The sequence below is a fragment of the Labrus mixtus genome, chromosome 23, assembly GCF_963584025.1.
Source record: "Labrus mixtus chromosome 23, fLabMix1.1, whole genome shotgun sequence".
Lineage (NCBI taxonomy): Eukaryota > Metazoa > Chordata > Actinopteri > Labriformes > Labridae > Labrus > Labrus mixtus.
The window spans coordinates 16,023,001-16,045,554 of record NC_083634.1 but is presented as its reverse complement, the minus strand read 5'-3'; the positions used below and the strand labels follow the sequence as shown (position 1 = coordinate 16,045,554).

Sequence of the window (22,554 nt, the reverse complement as noted above, 5' to 3'; positions counted from 1 at the left end):
TTTTTACTATTATTTTCTAACTTCTAAATGTTTGAACTAGCAGCTCTTCGCTCACAAGTTAACCACATGGACTTAAAAGTGCTTTTTTTTTTGTTATGTTCAGAGATTGTACTCCCTTGCTCCCTAGGCCAAAAAAAAAACAGCTTTGAAAAGTTTGACTTGTTTGGATAAATCTAATACAGCATAAAAAAATGTGAGAAGCCAGATATGCATAATTTATTATAGAATATAACAATCTGGAGTTTTGAACCGCAAGTATTTAGATTTACGGGATATTTGAGGAGAAACCTGAGCTGCTGAGTCACTTTTGATAAATATTATATGAAGTATACCTTCCTCTTCAAATATATAACAACTCTATTTTTCTAAATCAGGCAAACAGCTGCAGTAGGAAGCCTCAACTTTCTAGCCTAAAAAAACACAGTTTAATAATACAGGATGCAGCCTACATGTAGACGTTTTAGACAATTTGCTTTAAATGACACCCTGAAATATGCTCTACTAATGCATCCAGTAACTACTTTTTCTTGAGTTGTGAAGCATGACATACTAGCTCAGAATTTACCTTTCAGTCCTGTCGCTGTCATCTTCTTCCACGCCATGCCCCCCCCCACCTCCTCCCCCATCCCCCCAATCTGACAAACACATACAGAAATATGAACCCGAATCTCCTGAGGGTCTCATGTTTTCCTTTTTCTTTTCTTTGTTCCTGCAGCAACCCAACATCAAGCAGAAGTTTGTCGCCTTGCTGAAAAGGTTTAAAGTCACCGATGAGGTAGGTCACACATCCACTTGATGTGCGAGTTTTCAGCGTGTGTGTTTGCAGGAGTCAACGTGTGTTTTCAGTCGTGGCTTTGAAGGCGGCAGAGAGGTGTGTGGGAGAGATGTGGCAGAACAGCTGAGATTCAGCTGACAGCTCGAAGAAAAGAAACACCTAACGTTGTCAGTTAAAGTCGAGAGATATACACCTGTACAGGATGTTGACACTTTTTTCTTTTCATTGTCTCTGTATGTGTGAACAGAAATGTTTTTTCGAAGCTCAAGGACGCTTGTCTGTTTTGCTGTTTTCTTCCGTCTTCCTCTGCGTGTGTCGGATCGGTCACGTGTCTCCTCTTTGTTTTGTCCAGGTCGGTTTCGGCCTAGAGCATGTCTCCAGGGAGCAGATCCAGGAGGTGGAGGAGGACCTGGACGAGCTCTACGACAGTCTGGAGATGTACAACCCCAGCGATAGCGGGCCGGAGATGGAGGAGACCGACAGCATCCTCAGCACCCCCAAACCTAAGCTAAGGTAACAGAACAGGCAGGGCCCCGATATCAAGGGTATGAAGGGTTAATCAAACTGATACTGCCCCAATAAAAATGAATAAAGTCAGAAAAACAGACTTAAACCTGCAGCTTATTTTATAAAGAAGACGATGTAGACGGATCCCTCTGGGAAGATAATTTGCAATTTAAAAAAGGATAATCAATTGTAGCATATATAATTAAAAAAGCATATTTAAAATGTTTAAAATCCAAATATTATTGTTTTGTTACTTTAGTATCTTGATTCCCTACTATTCAAACACAATAAACCACATAGTAATATAATAATAATAATAATAATAAATTAGATTTATATAGCACTTTTCTAAATACTCAAAGACGCTTTGACAGGAAACAACAAAAAACTAAGAGAACAATACAACATAGAAGTCGTGTCGAGGGAAGAGGATGAGAGTCAGTGGTTGTAGGCAGTGATGAAAAGGTGAGTTTTTAGGGATTTACATACAAAGGTATGCATATTAAAACATTTGGGGGCTGCGTTCAACATACAGAACCTGCAAACCCTGATAGGACTCTCTTTTGTCCAGTTACAATGCTAAGCGCCCTCTGTTGGTTACAACAGCTCATTGCAGTGGTATATTTAAAAACATGTTGTTTTTTGTTTTATATGGACCAGAATTACATGAGTTATCTTTGTATCTCTTAAATGTAGATTTAAATATTGGAATAAAAATATACTTCAATTTCTTTATTTTTTATAGGATTTCAAGGTTCAAGGAAGAAAGTCAGTTTTCCTGGAAGCATAATAAACTCAAACTCTTCAAATAGAAAAACTCTCCTCAAACTTGTTTACAATTATTTCTTGTGATTGTGTTTAATGTACATTCAATATCAATCTGTTCTTTACTCTCATGCCTCCACAGCCCGCCACATTTATGAGCCTTAATGATAAAGCACAAATAACATCACTATTTGATGATAAAAGGCATCTCTGGATCTGGTTTTAATCCTTTTTATGAAACTTAAGTAATAAGAAATCCATTTCATGTCATAGTTTGAAAACCACCAGACTTAAAGACAGAATTGAAGATGTTTTTAGTGCATTAGCCGTGTCAGTGTCAGGGTTAGAATAAAGAATCTGTATTAAGTTTTCTCCTGTTTCTCTTGCTGTGTGTTCAGGCCGTACTTTGAGGGAATGTCTCAGTCCAGCTCGCAGACGGAGATCGGCAGTCTGAACAGTAAAGGCAGCTTGGGGAGAGACCCCTTCAGTCCGGTGAGTAACTCAGACCAACATGGGGGAGGAGGGGGGGGGGGGGGGGGGGCAGCTGCAGCTTCAGCAGGAATTTCACTCGTGCACTGCAGGGCATCCAAGAAAGCCTGGACCTTGTTGGTTTTTTTTCTTTTATCTCTGGCTCACCGGTAGCTGAGTGCAGTAAATATTTATTGCTCCCAAAGGGCGTCTGTCTCGACACCATGAAAGTCCTCATAGAATCTGTGTTCAAAAGCAGCGTGTCCGAGGTGCAACGATGTCGTAAACCCTGAAAGATTTCCTGTTCATACATTTTTATTTTTTTTTGCGGTTTCATGTTTTCATTAAAACCCAGTACACATCTTCTCGTCTGCGCGTTTCATCACCTTGTGACATCACAAGAAGATTCATGTGAAGGAAGTCATATGTTCTGATTCACAACAGTTCTTTATTTCTTCAGAAAGAGTCGTTTTCAAAGAACATGCCTCGTCAATATGTGATTCATAAAAAGTGGTCAAAAGTAGATATTTATTTTCACAGATTATTGAGCTGAAACTTCTTTGATTCATACCAAACCCTGAACTTGTTTTAGCTTCACATTAACTTTTTTTTAATGAGTTTGTTTCCAAAGCTACAGTATATTAATAAGTTATTACATATCAATTGTTTGCAGGTTCTTGTGTTTCTTTTCTATATATTTTGCCTTAATTCTATTAATGTAGTTGTTTTTCTTTTGACATGTGTGGTTTAAAAACATTCAGCAGTATTATCATACCACACTAATTTACTGATAAAGTAAAATAAATAATAGTGGTTATTTCACTCGCCCCATGTGCAGAGGCTGCTGTCCTCGAAGCAGGCAGTCTGGGTTTGGATTCGGATCAGACCTTCTCTCTCTTTCTCTTTCTCTTTCTCTTTCTCTTTCTCGTTCTCTTTCTCGTTCTCTCTCTCTTTCTCTGTGTCTCTCTCTCTCTTTCTCTGTCTGTCTGTCCCTCTCTCTCTCTTTCTCTCTCTTTCTCTGTCTCTCTCTTTCTCTGTCTCTCTCTTTCTCTGTGTCTCTCTCTTTCTATGTCTGTCTGTCTCTCTCTCTCTTTCTCTCTCTTTATCTCTCTCTCTCACTTTCTGTCCCTCTCTCTTTCTCTCTCTTTCTCTGTGTCTCTCTCTCTCTTTCTCTGTCTGTCTGTCCCTCTCTCTCTCTTTCTCTGTCTCTCTCTTTTTCTCTTTCTCTGTCTCTCTCTTTCTCTGTGTCTCTCTCTTTCTCTGTCTGTCTGTCTCTCTCTCTCTTTCTCTGTCTCTCTCTTTTTCTCTTTCTCTGTCTCTCTCTTTCTCTGTCTGTCTGTCTCTTTCTCTCTCTCTCTCTTTCTCTTTCTCTCTCTTTCTGTCTCTCTCTCTTTCTCTCTCTCTCTTTCTTTCTCTTTCTCTCTCTTTCTGTCTCTCTCTCTTTCTCTCTGTCTCTCTCTCTCTCTCTCTCTCTCTCTCTCTCTCTCTCTCTCTCTCACCACTGTCCTTTCTCAAAAAAGGCTTGAAAAGCCCAAAACTAAAAAATAAATCATGTATTACATTTTATGAACATAGAACTAAGTCATTAAGTTGAATTCACAGTTTCATAAAACAAAATAGTTAAATACTTGAACAGAAAAACAGTGTCATAAAGAAGTGTGATAGAAAACCATGAAAAGAAGCTGTACACTCTGAAAACAAACACAGTATTGACGTGAGTCCACGTTGAAGTGGTAAATATCCAGAATGTGAAGCCTCTGAAAAGTGGCTCAGCAGGGAGGCCGTGTGCAAACATGAAATTCAGCAACGTGTCAGACTTAACGTTTCCTGAACGGAGCAGAAATCCAATATATCTCTGACACAGTCTCCGTCTGCTCGATAAAAAGTGTTTAATCTCGCACGAGCTGAATGGATTTCACTGGATGTGTTTCTGCTTCAGCTCCTGCTTTTGTAAAAACTCACAAATCAAATCAGCCTTTTTGTGCTGCGACTGCTGTCTGCACTTTCTAAAAAACATGTTTGGAGTCTAAAAGTCTGCCTGAAACAGGGGCCCCTCTTTTAGGCCTCAAAGCTGTATTTAGTTTTTTTTTTTCCCCTCTTTCTTTTTATTAAATGAATGTTGAGTCTCATTAAGCCTGTTGACTGACTGAAGTTCCCTCCACTCTCCAGCAGGGGGAGCAGCATCCACTAGAGAAGATGAAAACCTCCCGCAGCCGCAACCTGGAGGAGGCGCTGTCTGAGACCGACACACTGGTAAGACTCCCCTAATGTGTGTGTGTGTGTGCGTCTGTGTGTGTGTGTGTGTGTGTGTGAAGAAGAATGAATGGTTGTTAATATCACTCTGAAGGATTTTCTCCGCTGCCATCTGTGCTGCAAGTGAGACAGATTGAGAGCAAATGAAAAGAAACAAAAAGTGATGAAGAGTGTCGGAGGAGATCAAGAGCATCTCCTTATTCTGACACTGACAATCTGTCATTGTGTGTGTGTGTGTGTGTGTGTGTGTGTTTGTGTTTGAGTAGGAGCTGACAGATCAGGAACTGTTTGCCGAGGTGGGCCCCTGCATCACCGTGTCAGTGGCCGAGAAACCCCGTACCCCCATGAAGAGCAGCAAAAGTGAGAGCCAGGCCATGCCGTCACCGAGGTAATCAATCAAGAAGTGTGTCAGTTTAAGAAAAATGTAGCCACATAAAAGAGCCAGTTGTTGAATAAACACAACACATGTATCAAGTAAAAGCTACTGAGGAGGTTATGAAACACACTGAAATCAACATCGACGCCTCTGTGTGATTAACGCCTCTGACTGTGTCAGACGATGAGATGCCGATGAAACAGCCTTTGTTTACATTTTCCAAAGCAAAGGTTCTTGCTGAGTGATAGATTTGACTGGTAGATTTTTTTTTTTTTTGTCCCCTGTATGATCAAACTATACCGTGTAACAAAATGAACATCTAGCGCAGTGCTTCCCAAAGTGTGGACCGTGGCCCCCCCCCCCCTGGTGGGCCGTGTGGGTACTGCAGGTGGGCCGTGAAAAGCACCTCCACCAATTTAAAAAATAAAAGAAATATCACAATAATGAGTCAACCCTTTTAAGTGATTAATAAGACGTGTCATGACTATTCATGGACATAATGTTTAGTAAACTTTTGTGTCTATCGTTCCATAATATCACGTTGCCAATAATTTGACCCTTCCTGAAAGTTCTAGATGTAGTCATAAAAGTAATTTTGTATTTCAAAGCGGGCCGCGGCAGTCTTAATGTTTAGGAAAGGCTGATCTAACGCAAAACAAAAACAAAAATGTTTTAACCACGCTTTATCTCCCCTCAGGTTGGACGGAGGCCACACCCCCCGACAGAAGCGCATCAGCACGCCCATGAAGGAGCGACAGCTGTCCAAACCCCTGAGCGAACGCACAAACAGCTCCGACTCCGAGCGCTCCCCGGAGCTGGGGCACAGCGCGCCGGTGAGCCTTTTTCCCACGATCGTGTTCTAATCTCCGGCACGTACAGAAAAAAAAATCAATCAAATCTTCATATCGTGCTTTTTCGGGCGTCCCCGCAGACGGGATTTACACTGTTGCTGCTTTTTTTTTTTGTTCTGCGCCCTCCTCCGCTCGCTTCCTTTTTTTTTTCTAAAAGTGAAGAGCTCACATGCATCCTGATAATCTCTGACTCGCCTGCAGCTCACACATGAATTATGCATACACTGATGAGTCATCTGCAGAGTAAATGTGTCGCTGTGGGGAGCGTTATGTACTTAGATTGTGTGTTTCTGTGTGTGTGTGTGTGTGTGTGTGTAGCTTCTCAGGAAGCTGGTGTACGACCAGCTGAACCAGATTCTGTTGTCGGATGCTGCGCTGCCAGAGAGCCTGATTTTGGTGAACGGCACGGACTGGCAGGGACAGGTACGACTCTTTCTGTGTGTTTTTTTGTGAAGTCTCTCCAACACCTTGTGGATTACTTCATCGCATTTCTTCTTCGTGTGTCGCAGTATGTCGCCGAGCAGCTCCAGGTGCAGAGGCATCCCGTGGTGTGCACGTGTTCGTCGGCCGAGATCCAGGCCGTCCTGTCTGCCGTGCTCACTCGCATACAGAAATTGTGAGTGTGTGTGTGTGTGTGTGTTTCCGTGAGATGAACAGAACAGAAACACAAGAACACATTCAGAGTTCAAGCCCCCCCCCTCCCCGCCCGCCCCCCTCCCCCCTTTGTTTGGCAGCATGACTCATCGTCTTTTCCCTGCAGCCTTATTTTTCTGTTTTCTATCCTCTGCTTGACCTCCTTTTGTTTTTCTTCTTCTCCTCCTCCGTCCTCCATCCCCTCCTCCTGACTCCATATCGAGAAGTTTGACCTCTTTTGTGCCAAAAACAAACTTTCTCTACGATCGCTCCTCCTCACCCTGTTTTCTCCCTCTCTCCAAGCCTGACGTCTCGTTTTGTCTTTTTCCTCTCAGTGTGCAGTTTACAGTTTGATTCAATAGAAATGAAAAGTGGAAAAGATGGCAAAGAAAGGAAACACAAATTTTGTTTTACACTCGGGTTATACGGGTGGATCTTCTGAAGAAGGAATCAGAAATTCCACCTTTAAGGAAGTTTAAATAAGTTTTATTAGTTTTTTTTAACAATATTAAACCCTGATGGTCTTCAGGATTTTGTACAATTTTATATTTCAAGCTCTGCATCAAATAATTGTTTTTAAAGATTTATTTTTTTTTGCATTTGAAGTCGTCCTAGTTGGATTTATTGAATTTTATTTAAAGGTCAAGTTGCCGTTCCATTTGTCATCTTGTCTCCGATGTGTACTGCAACCTTTCTCTGTGTGCTATTCTTGGACGTCGATGGATGATACAGAGTGCTGCACTTCCACAGATCCACCTCCACACATCCTTTATATCACCTCTCTCTCTCTCTCTCTCTCTCTTCCCGCAGCTGCAACTGTAACTCGTCCATGCCGCGTGCCGTCAAAGTGGCGGCGGTGGGCAGCCAGAGTTACCTGGGAGCGATCCTGCAGTTCTTCGTCACCCAGCTCGCCAACAAGACGTCCGACTGGCTCAACCACATGCGCTTCCTGGTCGTGCCGCTGGGTAAGAGATGATTGTGTTTCCACTGGGATGAAGAAGAGTTATTGTTCCCTGCCGAGTCATGCTGCAGGAGGCGTTTTATTAGAATGTTTAAGTGTCCTTTTTTTATGATTAGAAGCACCGCTGCAGGGTAGGTGTCACATGTCTGACTACAGCCTGCTCGTTTTTTCACAGCGAGTGATTCTTTTGAAAGCATGTCTCCACTTTCTCTTTCTTTTTCGAGGACTTTTAAATTGTTACACTGAGAAATAAGTCCGGACTTTTCCTGACCTGGATCGTTCTGACTCGACATAATCCACCCTTCTCCTGCAGGCTCCCATCCTGTTGCCAAACATCTCGGCGCCCTGGACAACCGCTACAGCTCCTCCTTCCTGGACGGAGCGTGGAGAGACGTGTTCAGCCGCTCCGAGCCGCCGCAGACAGGTTACCTCCTCTGCTCAATGCAACAAACGCACACACACGCACACACATATTTGACGCTGAAGCCATGAGAATCACCCGCCTTTTTGTTCCGTCTCCTCCAGATCAGCTGGATGTAGCGGGGAGAATCGCGCAGTACATCAGCGGAGCCACCGTCACGCACCAGCTTCCCATCGCTGAGGCCATGCTCACGTGCAAACACAGGACGTGAGTGCAGACGCCAAACAAAAACACAAACCTCTTAAAAAAAAAACTGGATTTAAAAACGTTCTCTCTCCTTCTTCCACAGGCGAGATGAGGACTCGTACCAGAAGTTCATTCCTTTCATTGGGGTAAGATTTGACTTCCTGAAGAATGTAGAAATGCAGATGATTTAGAAATATTGCTGATGTCACACGTTGTTGTTGTTGTTGTTGTTGTTGTTGTTGTTGCAGGTGGTTAAGGTCGGTCTCATCGAGTCTGGTCAGTCTCCAACAGGTGAGACTTTTTAAATAGTTTAAAGAATCAGATTGTTTCTTTTAGATTTTGGATCATGTTGTGATGCTTATTTGATTTTTTTTTTGTCGTCAAGGAGACACCGACGAGGGCGTGGCGGTGAGCTTGGCCGTCCCCTCCACGTCTCCCCCGTCCCACGGCTCCCCCACGGGGATAATTAAAGAGGCGGCCACGCCCCCGTCCTCCCCCTCCATGGGCAGCGTCCTCTCAGTGCAGGGGTGAGTCTGAGCCTGACACTTCACGTTGCATTATTTATCTCCCTCACTCTCTGTGGAGGGAGAAAAGAACTCTTCTCAAGTGTCTTTCATATTCTGAAGAGAACGAGGAAATCATTTACCATTTGTGTAAAAAAACATAAAAAGTAAGGCCAGAGTCATTTGTTTAAAGGGTGTAAACCAGGGGTCTCAACCTTTCTTCATCTGAGAGCTACTTTGAAAAAAAAAAACTGCAAAAAGCCGATGCTCATCAATAATATTCAATTCACATCAAGGTCCAAGAAAAATAACATGAATATTTGCTAAAGAGTAAGCTATGTTGCTGAAAATTCACATCAATGTCCAAGAAAGAGGTGCATTTCAATTGTCATTTTTTTTCCAGCAGAACCTTGATGTTGGAGGACGTTCTTACATGTGGTTGTAAAGTTGTTGTATTTTTTTTTTTTTTTTTACGATATTCCTGCCTCAAATTTGTGGCTAGAACAAAACTAGAAAATGTGTTAATACGGTCATTCATACTCAAACTTTTGAGCTCAGTGTTTCCCCTACCATTATATTAGGGGGGCGCCCCCCCCCCCCCCCCCCAACGGTCCCCCCCGCCCCCCTTGAAGGTCAAGTAAAAAAATATATAAAAAAAAGAATATTTTTATTTTTTTAAAGATTTGTTTTTGGGCTTTTTGTGCCTTTATTGACGGATATGATCGTGGATAGAGTCCGTAATCAGGGAAAGAAGTCATTTAAGGATACCTTTCCAATAGAAAAGGACAGCTGTCATTAGAAGTAACACATGAACACCAAGATTCACAAGTGTTTGTGTCGGCGTGTCCCCCCACCCCCCCCCCCCCCCCAACGCTGTAAACCTAGGGGAAACACTGGAGCTGCTGCAAGTTTGACCTGGAGTATATGTAAATCTATTCTTGTTTTTATTTTATTTTTCAATCTCCTCTTCCTCCCTTTTTTTTTGTTTCATATTTTTTGTATTTTTTCTCCCAAAGATGGAACAAAGCAACATCCCACCTGCTACATCCTCCTTCTTAACTCTCAATAAAGAGTTCCAAAATGTTGCTTTTACTTTCATAACTGTCCTGAATAGTTTCTTCCGCAGGTCTCAGTTTGACTGGTTTGTGAATTAGTTCCAGGAAGTGAACATTTTTCAGTCGTGTTTTTAATGTTTGATTTGGTGAACTTTTAACCTGAACGTTGCATTTCCTCTCTGCAGAGCCAGACGGCCTGCAGCTGTGCCTGATCAAATCATTCTATTTCTCTCTCTGCAGAGAACAGCTGGTGCAATTGTCCAACATCACGTATCAAATGTAACAGTTAAATCTTTGTTTTTGGGAACTAGTTTTGACAAAAAGGCTCTGAGTGCAGCAGCACCTCCGATAACTGGACATGTTGTTTCTGCACTACACAGCGATGATCCTGTTTTTTTCCCATGTCGTTGTTTTATAATAAATCCAAAGTGTCTCCGTCCTCAGGAGCCCGAGCATGTCCCACGGCGTGGACGCCATCGGCCTGCAGGTGGATTACTGGCTCGCCTCGCTGGCGGAGAAGCGGCGGGAGGGCGAGCGACGCGACACGAGCTGCAAGAACACGCTGAAGAGCGCCTTCCGCTCGCTGCAGGTCAGCAGGCTACCAGGAGGGGGCAGTAGCGACCCGCAGGCCCAGGTCAGCACCATGGCCATGACGGTGGTCACGAAGGAGAAGAATAAGAAAGGTGAGGAAGAAGAAGATGATGCATGTCTGTTTGACTGAGTCATTGTGTTTTCATGAATACTTAAAAATCAAGTTTTCCACTTGTTTCTTATTTTAATCATCATCGACGGGTGAATTATGTTCACGCAGCACAAAGCAGTTTTTAATATCGAAGCAGGATAAAGGATATGAATTAGAATAAAAGTCTCTGCATGCATCTTGAAAGGCTTTGTTTTATTTATGAGACTTATTTTTTAATCTGGACCCCTGATCTGTATGAGGGACAAAAAATGACTGAAGTATAAATAAATAAATAATTAAATAAATGCATCAATAAATATATAAATAAATATATAAATGCTGAAAACAATACATCAATGAATAAATAATAAATACACTTTGTTAATGCATACATTTCCACATTAATTGAGTTATTAATTTATTTCCGTATTTTTACATTTACACATCTATTTATTTCTGTGTCCAGGTCGTAAGAGGAAAAGTATTTATGTAAATTTGCTTCTGTCTGTTTTTCAAAATTGACCAATCCTACTTCAGTAATGTTAGGACGGTCCACTTAATTTACATATTTACTTTTCCTTGTACAACATGAACACAGACATACATAAATAAATATCTGAATATATTTATTTATATATTATTTTTTATATGAATTGTTGCATTTATTTATTTATACATTATTGTATGCATTTCTCCCAACATTCATTTATTTATTTATACTTTAGTCATTTTTTGTCCCTCATAGAGCTGTGTGTGTTTCCTGTGTTGCGAACACAAACACACTGTGCCTAACAATCGCTTCCTCTCTCTCTCTCTCTCTCTCTCTCTCTCTCTCTGTCTCTGTCTCTGTCTCTCTCTCTCTCTCTCTCTGTCTCTCTCTCTCTGTCTCTGTCTCTCTCTCTCTCTCTCTCTCTCTCTCTCTCTCTCCTCAGTTCCCACCATCTTCCTGGGAAAGAAGCCCAAGGAGAAGGACGTGGACTCAAAGAGTCAGGTCATTGAAGGCATCAGTCGCCTCATCTGCTCGGCCAAGCAGCAACAGACCATCCTGAAAGGTAAAACCTGCAGCTTTTTCTCGTTTTCAAATCTAAACGCTCGCTCGGGTCTCATGCAAGTCTCGGTCGTTTCTCTGCAGTGTCCATAGACGGCGTGGAGTGGAACGACGTGAAGTTCTTCCAGCTCGCCGCCCAGTGGCCCACACACGTCAAATACCTACCTGTCGGACTTTTCGGCTACAGCAAGCCGCCCTCCTAGGGGTGAAGACCCCCGAGCGTCAGCAGCCCACAGAGCTGAGCGGACTGACTTCTTTCTTTCTTTAGTTTCAGTTTGGCTACAGTCATCTTGTGTCTTTTTTGGGGAGGAGGAGGAAGAGGAGTGCTGTTACTAGTCACTTTAACGCCCCCTTTTTTGTGTGCGTGGCGAGTGCGTGCACACGTGAATGTACAGTGTGTGTGTGTGTGTGTGTGTGTGTGTGTGTTTACAAGGGGCTTACAGCACAAGTTTAATCGCTAACTGCCATTTATGTTTCCGTTTTATGGAATGCAACAGCATGAAACAACCCACTGATTTCAACCCCCGTTAAAGTCCAACCCTCAACGCAAGACCCCGCCCCCTTCAAGGTCCCCACTGCTCACCTCGACAAACCTGATCCCCCACACACGTGCATGTTCCGAAACGAACTCGTGCCGGAAAAACAGTAACTCTAAATAAATAAAAAAAACAGAAATGCAGCAGGGCTTCAGTTAATGCATGAAAAGAAAACACAAAGAAAAACAAGTCTGTTCTACTCGCTGAACCGCAGCGTGCATGTGATGAATCCCACCTCCACATCAACAGCACAGACGCCCTTCAAAATAAAAGGCTTTAGTGTATTTCATTTCAAGGGCTTCCATATGATTACACATATTTTGTCTGTACCAAAACCAGTCATTTTGGATGTCTAATGCCAACTGTATTCTTTCAAAAACAGAAAAAAACAATATCTATACATGGGAAGTGTCTTTCTTTATTGTACTCCAGTGGAAAATAGTTTAAAAAAAAACTAACAAAAGAAAAACCTTTAAAGGTGTTTTTGTGATGCACAGTGTTCGTCTTTGTGAGAGCTTCAGGATTTCAGGGCGGGGGTCCACTGTGACGTGCGTTTTTCTTTAGCTACGTAGTCGCTATGCACCTGAGTGTCTGCAGAGAGAACAGCCGGTAAAATACACATTCACAAACAGAGCAAAGAAAAATGTGCAGCAAGACGACAGAATGCATATTTAAGCAGAAATGGGAAAAGCATGTTTATGTCCTGCTTTTTTCAAAGGGTTCTACGTTGCAAACACGGCAGTCAAACAGCTGCAATAAGCACAATGTGGTTAGCTCGTTAACTCTCCAATATCTTTTTCTTTTTTTTGGCAATATTCTGACCGCAGACCTGCGCAGAAATGAAACATATCCATCCAGGGAACAGAAAGAAACGTTTGTGTTTCGATTTGAGTTATTTGTGCACAGGTCTGCTACATGCTTTCTCTAGTATGTTGTGAGGTGATTAGTGTGTGAACAGTATCTGGTAACACGTGTGTGTGTGTGTGTGTGTGTGGTGAAATCAGTGTAATGTGGTCAAACTTTATACAAAAACAATATCACTAAAAAAAGACAAAAACTTTTTTCTACCATGTGACAGAGGGGACGTGTGTGTGTGTGTGTGTGTGTGTGTGTGTGTGTGTGTGTGTGTGTGTGTGTTCATGATGTGGTCATTATCAATGTCATTGATAATCAGATTAGGGCTGTGAAATCTGCAGGAGGAGACTTGTTCATGTTGGAGCCTGGCTCAAGGCAAAGGCAGAATGTTTTTCCTACATGAAAAATGTCGGGTGATACGGAAGACGAGTAGTGCCACATGGGAAAAAATATTTAAACATAAACACAGAATTAAAGTCAGAACAAAACAAACCTTATATATTTAATTTTACACTCAGTATCAGGCTTTTTTTTTAACTCAAAACTTTCATACATGTTTTTAAATCTGCCTGTTTTCAACCCCCGTAGAATTTTATTTTTTTTATTGAATAACATTTTTGTGAAATATTTTCAGGTTGTATTGGCCTAAATCCAACCAACTAATCCAGAAGACAATTAAGGAAGCAAATAAAAAGTTTTGTGTATTAAGCAAGTGTTTTGAGTCAGAGCTTTGTGTCAGAAATCCGAAAATAAAATCAGAATTAGGGAATATTTCAAATTCCAGTTTAAAGTTGGAATTCTGGATTTAAAATCATCTGCCCTAAAGGAAAACTGAAATATTTCATGAAATAATCGTATTCATTTTCCTGTTAATACGAAAAAATAGGATTAGAGCCACAGGTGAAAAAATAATTAAAAATAGAAAATTAAAGTTTAAACTCAGAATTGTGGCTTTTATCGCAGAATCGTTCCCTCATCATCCGCCGTATAAAACATCCAAAATCTTCAACTATATTTGAGTAAAATCATCTGATAAATATGGAAAAATACAGGAGAGGATAAGGGAAGCATTTGACAAATACATTTAAATCAAAACTTTCAACTTTAAGAACAATTCCTGGAATAAACTCAGAATTTTAGTCGGATATAAGAAAAACTCCAAATCCAAGTTTAAACTCAGAATTGTGGCTTTTAAGTCGCTACTTGAATATATCTTTTACATCTGTTGCTAAAATTCTTCAGTAGAAAACAAAACAAATCTTCACACAACAGTCTGAATAATTTTGTTTGTAAGATTTAAAAAAGTTTGCCTTGTGTCAGCTGCATCGTAAAAACTCTCCAACTGCAGCGAAGTATTAGCAAAGTAGTTTCTTCAAATAGTGTTAACGCCGTTGTCTTTGTTTAAGTCGTGTTTTTGTTTGTTTAGAAATCGATTTGAAACATTTGGATATTTCAGTGTTATAGTTGTGATGTCAGCAGCGCGTCTTAAACTCGCCTCATTTCTCTGCTGGACGACGGCGGAGGGCTTTCGGAGCTCGCTGGTTTGTTTCGCTCTCTCTGATTGGTTAAACTGTCGTCACCAGACGAACACTCGGCTCGGTGCTGAAGGCTTCTCAGTACTTTCACATATTTGAATGTATTCCATTAAGTTTACACTTTAGTGCAGATGTTAGAAACGTTCCAACACGTCCAGTGCAGGAACAGATGACTGACAGGACGGTGTTTTTTTTATGTGTCAAACAAGATAAAACAACCAGTGGGTCTCTTGAACGCACCCTTCTCTAAACCTGTAGTCCTTTTCACGTGTTGCTGAAAACCAGTTAAGGGCTTCACAGACAGACTGACTGACTGACAGCATCATCAGTGAGCTTTCATGTGACCACATTAATCCAAAATCTAGGACATCCAGGGGGGAAAAAATAAAATAAATAAAAGTAAACAAAATGTCTATTTCGGAAAAACAAACCAACAATTTTTTTACATCACTTCAGAATTGCCAATTTGTGACTTTTGACTTCCTTAAAACTCGAAAAATCACTAAAGAATTCAATGAAGTTCTGCTTTTGCACATGAATGGAATTAACTTTTGGGTTGCCAGGTTGGGAGGCCAAATTCAGCAAAGTGTCCCTTTGGTTTGCTTACAATATAGCCCTAGCTTGTTTTTTTTTTTTTAAGGCAGCACTTTGAATATTATTATGAAAATAGAAAACAAACCCAGATAAGACATCAAACTCTTTAGGATTCATCTTTTTGTGTCTTTAAGCTCATTGTTTTGGTCTCAGGGCAGCAACATTACTTGTTTTGAGTCACAATTACAGCTTAGCTTAGCTTAGCTGTTTTCTGATGTCAAAACATTTCTATCAAAAGAAGCTCTGAAAACTTTCTTTACACTACCTCTTGCACCAAAACTTCCAACTTAATGACTAACTAGGGGAAATAGTGGAGCATTAGTAACCAAAAGGCGCCCTATTATTTAGCGGTGGTGGAGACCAAACATGGAGCTAAAAGAGATTAATATTGTACATCAGGTATCCAACTTCAAATTAATCATTATGTTATTCTGAAACTAGGAATGTCTTTCCTTGATCCCTAACTTATTATAACTTTGAAATAGGACAATATGTTATTCATGTTAACTGCTGCCCCAAGGCCAGAAACGTTTTTTTTTTTTGTTTTTTTTTACAAGGTATAATGTAAATAAACAATGAAAGGGATTCTTCACCAAAATGAAGTGGCAACCCAAAACATAATTTACTTTGTGCACTGTAGTAACTTCTTGTATTAGTTTGGTATCTTTATATCTCAAACTTTTAATGCAAAATTACAAAATGTTTCATTAAAGTACGCTTTATAACGACAAAAACGCCAAACTTGTCACATTTGAAGAACTGGATTTTAAACCATGAAAATCGTTTTAGAATGAAGTACCGGTATTTGATATTTAACTTCCACTGTAACCATGGGTGATCTTGTGTCTGTTGTTTAGAAACAACCTCACTAACACAAAATGCTCTTTGCCTTGTAGTGTCGTTAGCTTAAATACTGAAGCGTTGATGTGAATCCAAACTTGTCAGTAATTGTACAAAAGTCAAAATTTATTGACGACTCTTTTTCTCGGAGGGATTGAACATCAGTTGAGTCTCCCTGAACATCGATTTTATTCTACAGAAAAAGGCGTTAAAAGAAAAATCACTGCCAAAATTACATTGTGAAGAAGTCGTGAATATATCGAACGAGACTTTGAGGTTTTTTTTGGTTGTTCATAACAACAAAGTGATCCTTGTTCTTACGTCATCATTTCAATGTTTGGAGGAAGTGAACCCTTTTTTTAAATCCCATCCGTCTCTCCACTCATTCTCACTGTTCACATGTTTTTTCTAAAGTCTCTGGTTGTTCCGTGCGTTACGTCTTGAACCTTGTTCCTGTGTGTTTTTACCTGTACCTCTGTACCTGTGTCGACATGTGTTTGTGGCGGTGGTTCCTCTGTCCTTTGACTTGTCGTGGTTAGAGAATAGTATCTGTTTGGTCCGTCAATAATCCGCATCAGTGATCAGCAGTCTCTTTTCTCGACACCGTCCTCGGATAAAGTGTCTCTCTGATGATGAAACGCTTCGTCATCGGGCTTCCACGAGCTTAGCTTTCTGAAAACACAATAAACAATACTGTCCGCATTCCCTCACAGCTTGTACATTTTGCTGTCTGTCTTTATGGGAACAGGATTGACCTATGAAAGCAGTAGATTTTCCGCCTGGCTCAGATCAGGACGTCCTCAGCTTGTTGACAGTATTTTGCACACGCCATTGTTTTCTTCAGCAGCAGACTTCAGCTTTTTTGCCTTTTGCCTATAACAATAATAATAATAATAAACTATAAACGCTTGTACATATCAGATAGTACTTGTTATATTGTATTCCAGTTTTTTTCTTTTTCTTTATTTCAACATGTTTTGTAGTACTGCTTTTTCATGATTACGTTTGTCAATGAAAACAGATGTGGGATGGAAAGTGGAAGTGTTTATTGTTTCATTTGTTTTTTTAAATAAACATTCCTGATTTGTATATTTGTCTCTTATTTTTGAATCAAAGAATATATGTGTTTGTCTACGCTTGTATGAAGCATTTATATATAACTCCAAAGTAGCCGTCTGCAAACAAAGATAAAACGAATGAAGCTGCAGAAAGATATATAAAAATGTAAACGGCATACTGCAGTTCACATAAGCTATTGTGTACGATAAAATACATACATTTTCAAATTGCAGTTGCAGCATGAATTTATGTTCATTTCATTGTAAATTTGCAACTGATAAGTATGAGTACTTGTAAATAAAATAGATTTTAATCTCGGATAAACCCTGAAAATGGGAAAAACCAACTCACTATGTAACAAAAGTGTAAGTGGAATGTGCACATGATACTTGTGAAGCAGGTCAGTGTTACATGCCTTGGCCTCATTACCCTCACACACTCTTTGAATGGAGCCTCTGCTATCATGAGTACTCAAAGAACATAAGCACAGCAAGAGGCTTCACCGCCAGCTACTTCCTGTTCCGTGAAAAACGTTTTAAAATTTGTATAACTAGGCTTCAATTATTTATTGTAATTATTTTACTTCTGTTTGTTAAGAGTCAGTTTCACTTCGTGTTCTTTCTTAAGAAAAAAGACCTGAACTCTTTAAAAAAAAAAAAAAAACGACACAATACCTATTGTCTATTGGCATCTTGTCAAAGCTTTTTAATGATAGCAACACTGGCACAAAAAAGCAAACTATCCAGTGTAGTCGGTTTATCACATTATATACACAGATGATTCCCACAGTGGCAAATTAAAACTGTTTCAGAAAAACTGGTCAAACCAGAAAGTCGAGAACGCTAAAGGCAGTGAGTGAGCAGCATGTCGTCTATACGCATGCGCAAGATGATTTCCCGCCCCGGTCGAAAACTAGTCGTGAATCCTCTTGTTACCTCACGTCATCTTTGGTTGTGGATTTCTGGGAAAAATAGCCATTTTTTTCCCGTCTCCCAGCTGTCACATTTGAATCATATCCTTGAATAAATAACTAGTGTTGTTCAGCCGAATAAATTAATTTTTGTAAGAATGGTCAGCGAGTTAGTGACAACACAAAGATAACGAGTTTTATTACTGTCCTCCTCCGTTGCCAAGAGACACTTTGAGGGTGAGTTGTTATGGAGACGTTAGCATCCTTCAAATTAAAGCGAATTGTTATGAATAACAGGAATTAGCATTAACTTGTGTGGTAAATTACGTCTTGGTTATGAAAGGGACCTATTATTGTTGACTAGTGCAGCCTTCCTCCACCACAATAGCCTGTCATTGTCGCGTTTTGGCTGTCGACCTACTTTGCTTTGATTTTATTTTGACGAAAAAAAACCGCAACCGGAAGCAGTTGCTGCAGCGTTGTAAAGATTAGACGCTGGTCTCGTTTGGAGCATCACAACATTGTCCTGCTGCTTTGTTCGGACAGAAAGCATCGCATTTCTCTTCGATGAAGGTAAAAACACAGCTGATATTTTACTTAAACGAGCATATAGTCGCAGTAATGAAGCTTAAATATATATATATTTTTTTTTTACCAGAAGCTTGTCATATCAAACATTACATCATCGGCGCGGTCAGTAAAATGTCATCTGCAGGAGCATGCAGCAGAGATTTCACTTTATAAATGTCATTAAAGTCGTTTAAGTATCTGTGCTTGTGGTACATGCTGTACAGTCACATTATGTAAACAGAAACATTAGTTTAGGTGCTCGGGGCCTGCTCTGTTTACAAACACTTAACATGTCGGACGCAGACATTTCGTCGCATTTGCATTAGAGTAGCGTTATTAAACCAACAATGTCTGAAAGCTTTCGTCCTTCTTGTCCTGTTCTCTCTTATTATTATCGGTCACCTTGATTGATCCGCCGCCAAGCCAAACCCTTCCGCCCCTCCCGGCCTCAGGGCCTCATCACTCCATCCATCCACCGGCGCATTAATCTATTTGTGCAATTAAACCTGCACTAACCAAAGATGACATTTAGTAGGTACTACTTTCTGACGTTTCACCGTTGCTTCTTTTTTGTTGTTGTGCGTTTGATAAAAGTGTTTTTTTTTTTAAAGGGGGGGTTGTTGATATTGGTGCATTGCAGTCGGCGTATAAGGCGGATGGGGAGGGGAGGGGAGGGGGGGAGAGAGCTGGAGACAGACACATATAGACAGAGAGAGAGAGAGAGAGAGAGAGGAGGGAGGGGGGGCAGCAGGAGGGGAGAACAGGTGCGCCTCCTCCATGAAAGCAGGAGAGGAGAGAAAGTCACGATGCTGCACAAATGGCCGCTCTGTCCTCCTCCTGCTGCTGCTGCTGCTGCTGCAATGGTTTCATTTACAGGCCTATATCTGTAGACCTGCAGGTGCGCATGCTCAGTGTGAAGTGACTTTAAGAGGCCTGGTGTCTCTTTGTGGGAGATGTATGACTGCTCATATATGCACTTTAACTTGTGTCAATACTGTCCATTTACAACTCTGTTTTTGCACATTTACATTTAATCTTCCTATTTAAGACTAGTAATGCTTAGTTAAATCCTGGTTGTATATATTCACATTCTTAGTTTTGATATTTTTAGTGCTTATTTACTTTGTATTTAATATTATATTGTGTTTAAATTTGCTAATATTGTGTTTTTTTTTACTCATATTGTGTGTTTGAACAACCTGCTGCTGTAACGCCACAATTTCCCAGTTTGGGATCAATAAAGTAATTCTATTTTATCCTATTCTGATCTGCAGCTTTTATGTGGACATGCAGCTCAATGTCCGACCCTACATGAAGAACAAGTGATGAAACATGTGTTCAGATAACTTGTGTAGCTTTGTAGGAGTCATTCTGTGTTTTGTAAATTTGTTGATCTTTTGTAATGTTTCGTTAAATCCTTTGATGGCCTTGATATCATTCCCGGTCATTTCCACTTGGCCGTGGTTTCACCGTGTGTTTTACCTGTTCAGGTGTGAAGTGGGAGATAGACAAAGGGACATTTTCTCTTGGCCAATGTTGCCGTTACCTTTTTTTTTGTGTGTGTGTGTGTGTGGCTTTTATAAGGAATTGTTTTGTTTTTTTGTTTTTTAATTAAACCCTCAAAACGTGTGTGGACTTGCACTCTGAGTCACTGTTGTGCTCTCGGCGGCTTTAGTTCAGCGGCCAACAAGCACAAGACAAAAACATATAACAGGTTCGACAGTGAGAGTCGGGTGTGGATCTTAATCTGATGTTTGATGTTTGATGTTTGATCTCTGAGTCAGTGGTTCCTCGGAAACGGCCGCTCTGTCTCACTTTAACTGGATGAACTCATCGCTGGCTGCTGCTGCGTCACTTTCGAGCTCGGAGGAATCCTCTCTCACACACACACACACACACACACACACACACACACACACACACACACACACACACACACACACACACACACACACACACACACCTTTCACTTTCAAACCAGTCTTACTACCTGAGCTGTTACACACTAATGAAAGTGTATCTGTTAAATCAACTAAAGTAGAATAGAGAGATCTGAGGGAGATCAGTCTCTCACGTCGTCATGTTTATATAAGTTTAATGTGAAAGCATTTTGTAAATGTGCTGTTGTTTAGGGGACATCCTGTACTTGTGTGTACGGACATTTTTCATTGGATAATCACATTTTCCCGTCATGTAAACTGGGAATAAAATCCAGTGTTTCCCTTCTTTTGACCTTCCTCCATCAAAGTATCGCTTTACGCCCTCCCTCTTCTTTATTGTATCTCATTTCCTTCTCTTCAGGGCTCCTCTGCCTCCCTTTCTTTTTTATCTCATCCACTTCAGCTTGACCACAGTGACCAGCCACTAACGATGCACTTTCTTTGAGCAGGTCACGGTCGAACTGTGAGAAGGTCAAATATGATGCGCGCTCAGCAGAAACTGCTTTCACTCTTTCTTTTTTTTTTTTTTTTGTTGTTGCCCTTACGCGTTCTTGTTTCTTCTCTCCTCGTCCTGTAGTGTGTGTGAAACCGGGAAATGTCCACCATGGTGTATCCACGCGAAGAAGCCCTCGAGCGACTGAGCCAGGATGAGATCGTGCTCAACACGAAGGCCGTCATGCAGGGCCTGGAGACGCTGCGCGGCGAACACGCCCAGATCCTCAACTCGCTGCTGGACTGCACGCAGCCGCCCGTCGCCCAGGAGAAATCTGGGCTGCTCCGCAAGAGTCTGGAGGCCATCGAGCTGGGACTGGGAGAGGCACAGGTCAGAGACCGGCTTAATAACAGCCCTGTTATTGTTACTTCTCATTTTCTTCTTTTATGCTAAAAAAAAAAAAAAAAAAAGTTTAGTCGATTATTCAAAGAAACTGTTCTGAAGGTCAAATTTAGTGAGCTAGCTTCCCTGTTCCTTCCAGGTGATCATCGCCCTGTCGAGCCACCTGAGCGCCGTGGAGTCGGAGAAGCAGAAGCTGCGCGCCCAGGTGCGTCGGCTCTGCCAGGAGAACCAGTGGCTGCGGGATGAGCTGGCGGGCACGCAGCACAAGCTGCAGCGCAGCGAGCAGAGCGTGGCCCAGCTGGAGGAGGAGAAGAAGCACCTGGAGTTCATGAACCAGATCAAGAAGTTCGACGACGACGTCTCGCCCTCCGACGAGAAGAGCCAGAGCGCCGGCGGAGGAGGAGGCGGGAGTGGAGGAGACGCTTCGAAGGACAGCCTGGACGACTTGTTCCCCAACGACGACGATCAGGGACCGGGTATGACATCAGCAATCCACCCGTTCAGACGCGTTCATGCTTTATTGACTGATATTTACATCACAGATAAGCAAGACGTTTAATATCGTCCCTCTGTCCCACAGCGCAGCCCAGCGGAGAGGTGGCCGCCCAGCAGGGGGGCTACGAGATCCCGGCACGCCTCCGGACTCTGCACAACCTGGTGATCCAGTACGCCTCTCAGGGCAGGTACGAGGTGGCCGTGCCGCTCTGCAAACAGGCCCTGGAGGACCTGGAGAAGACGTCCGGACACGACCACCCCGACGTGGCCACCATGCTCAACATCCTGGCCCTCGTTTACAGGTAAGGGGGGGGGGGAGGGGGAGAAAGACGTTTGAATCTAAAAGAAAATGGAAAATTAACATGTTTTTACCCTCCAGGGATCAGAACAAGTACAAAGAAGCCGCTCACCTCCTGAACGACGCTCTGGCCATCAGAGAGAAGACTCTGGGGAAGGATCACCCAGCCGTGGCCGCCACCCTCAACAACCTGGCCGTTCTGTACGGCAAGAGGGGCAAATACAAGGAGGCGGAACCTCTGTGCAAGAGAGCGCTGGAGATCAGAGAGAAGGTAGAAACTCTCTGAAACTAAACGCTCGCCTGTTCACGTTTGATGGATGTTGACCGTGCAGTTGTCGTGTCTCCAAGGTGTTGGGCAAGTACCACCCGGATGTGGCCAAGCAGCTGAACAACCTGGCCCTGCTGTGTCAGAACCAGGGCAAGTACGACGAGGTGGAGTACTACTACAGGCGGGCCCTGGAGATCTACGAGTCCAAACTGGGAGCCGACGACCCCAACGTGGCCAAGACCAAAAACAACCTGGTGGGTTTGCCTGCTACAACTTTCATGTATCATCTTCTGTTTTTTTTTTTATAAACGATGATTTGACCAGTTTAGACCATA

General features: G+C 41.8%; 2 protein-coding genes across 3 annotated transcripts in view; both read left to right on the top strand.

The window, feature by feature from the left end:
- Positions 1-13,583, top strand: part of LOC132958974 (phosphofurin acidic cluster sorting protein 1) — a 65,161-nt gene extending 51,578 nt beyond the window's left edge. Inside the window, exons 8-24 of one of the 2 annotated variants that reach the window (XM_061032052.1) lie at positions 716-775; positions 1,128-1,288; positions 2,446-2,539; positions 4,688-4,768; positions 5,035-5,156; positions 5,842-5,977; positions 6,314-6,418; positions 6,505-6,611; positions 7,439-7,593; positions 7,903-8,013; positions 8,115-8,217; positions 8,300-8,342; positions 8,445-8,487; positions 8,582-8,723; positions 10,199-10,437; positions 11,369-11,488; positions 11,569-13,583. In XM_061032052.1, coding sequence (XP_060888035.1) covers positions 716-775; positions 1,128-1,288; positions 2,446-2,539; positions 4,688-4,768; positions 5,035-5,156; positions 5,842-5,977; positions 6,314-6,418; positions 6,505-6,611; positions 7,439-7,593; positions 7,903-8,013; positions 8,115-8,217; positions 8,300-8,342; positions 8,445-8,487; positions 8,582-8,723; positions 10,199-10,437; positions 11,369-11,488; positions 11,569-11,687 — 1,941 coding nt within the window. In that variant the 3' untranslated portion in view covers positions 11,688-13,583. Of the gene's footprint in view, positions 1-715; positions 776-1,127; positions 1,289-2,445; positions 2,540-4,684; positions 4,769-5,034; positions 5,157-5,841; positions 5,978-6,313; positions 6,419-6,504; positions 6,612-7,438; positions 7,594-7,902; positions 8,014-8,114; positions 8,218-8,299; positions 8,343-8,444; positions 8,488-8,581; positions 8,724-10,198; positions 10,438-11,368; positions 11,489-11,568 lie in introns of both variants that reach the window. The other variant, XM_061032051.1, reaches the window with a different exon arrangement.
- A 4,712-nt stretch (positions 13,584-18,295) lies between these two features.
- klc2 (kinesin light chain 2) overlaps positions 18,296-22,554 on the top strand; it is an 11,257-nt gene continuing 6,998 nt past the window's right edge. The window contains exons 1-6 of the mRNA XM_061031005.1: positions 18,296-18,386; positions 20,901-21,146; positions 21,298-21,634; positions 21,739-21,955; positions 22,033-22,222; positions 22,300-22,473. Of these exons, the coding sequence (XP_060886988.1) occupies positions 20,919-21,146; positions 21,298-21,634; positions 21,739-21,955; positions 22,033-22,222; positions 22,300-22,473 (1,146 nt within the window). The 5' untranslated portion in view covers positions 18,296-18,386; positions 20,901-20,918. The remainder of the gene's footprint in view (positions 18,387-20,900; positions 21,147-21,297; positions 21,635-21,738; positions 21,956-22,032; positions 22,223-22,299; positions 22,474-22,554) is intronic.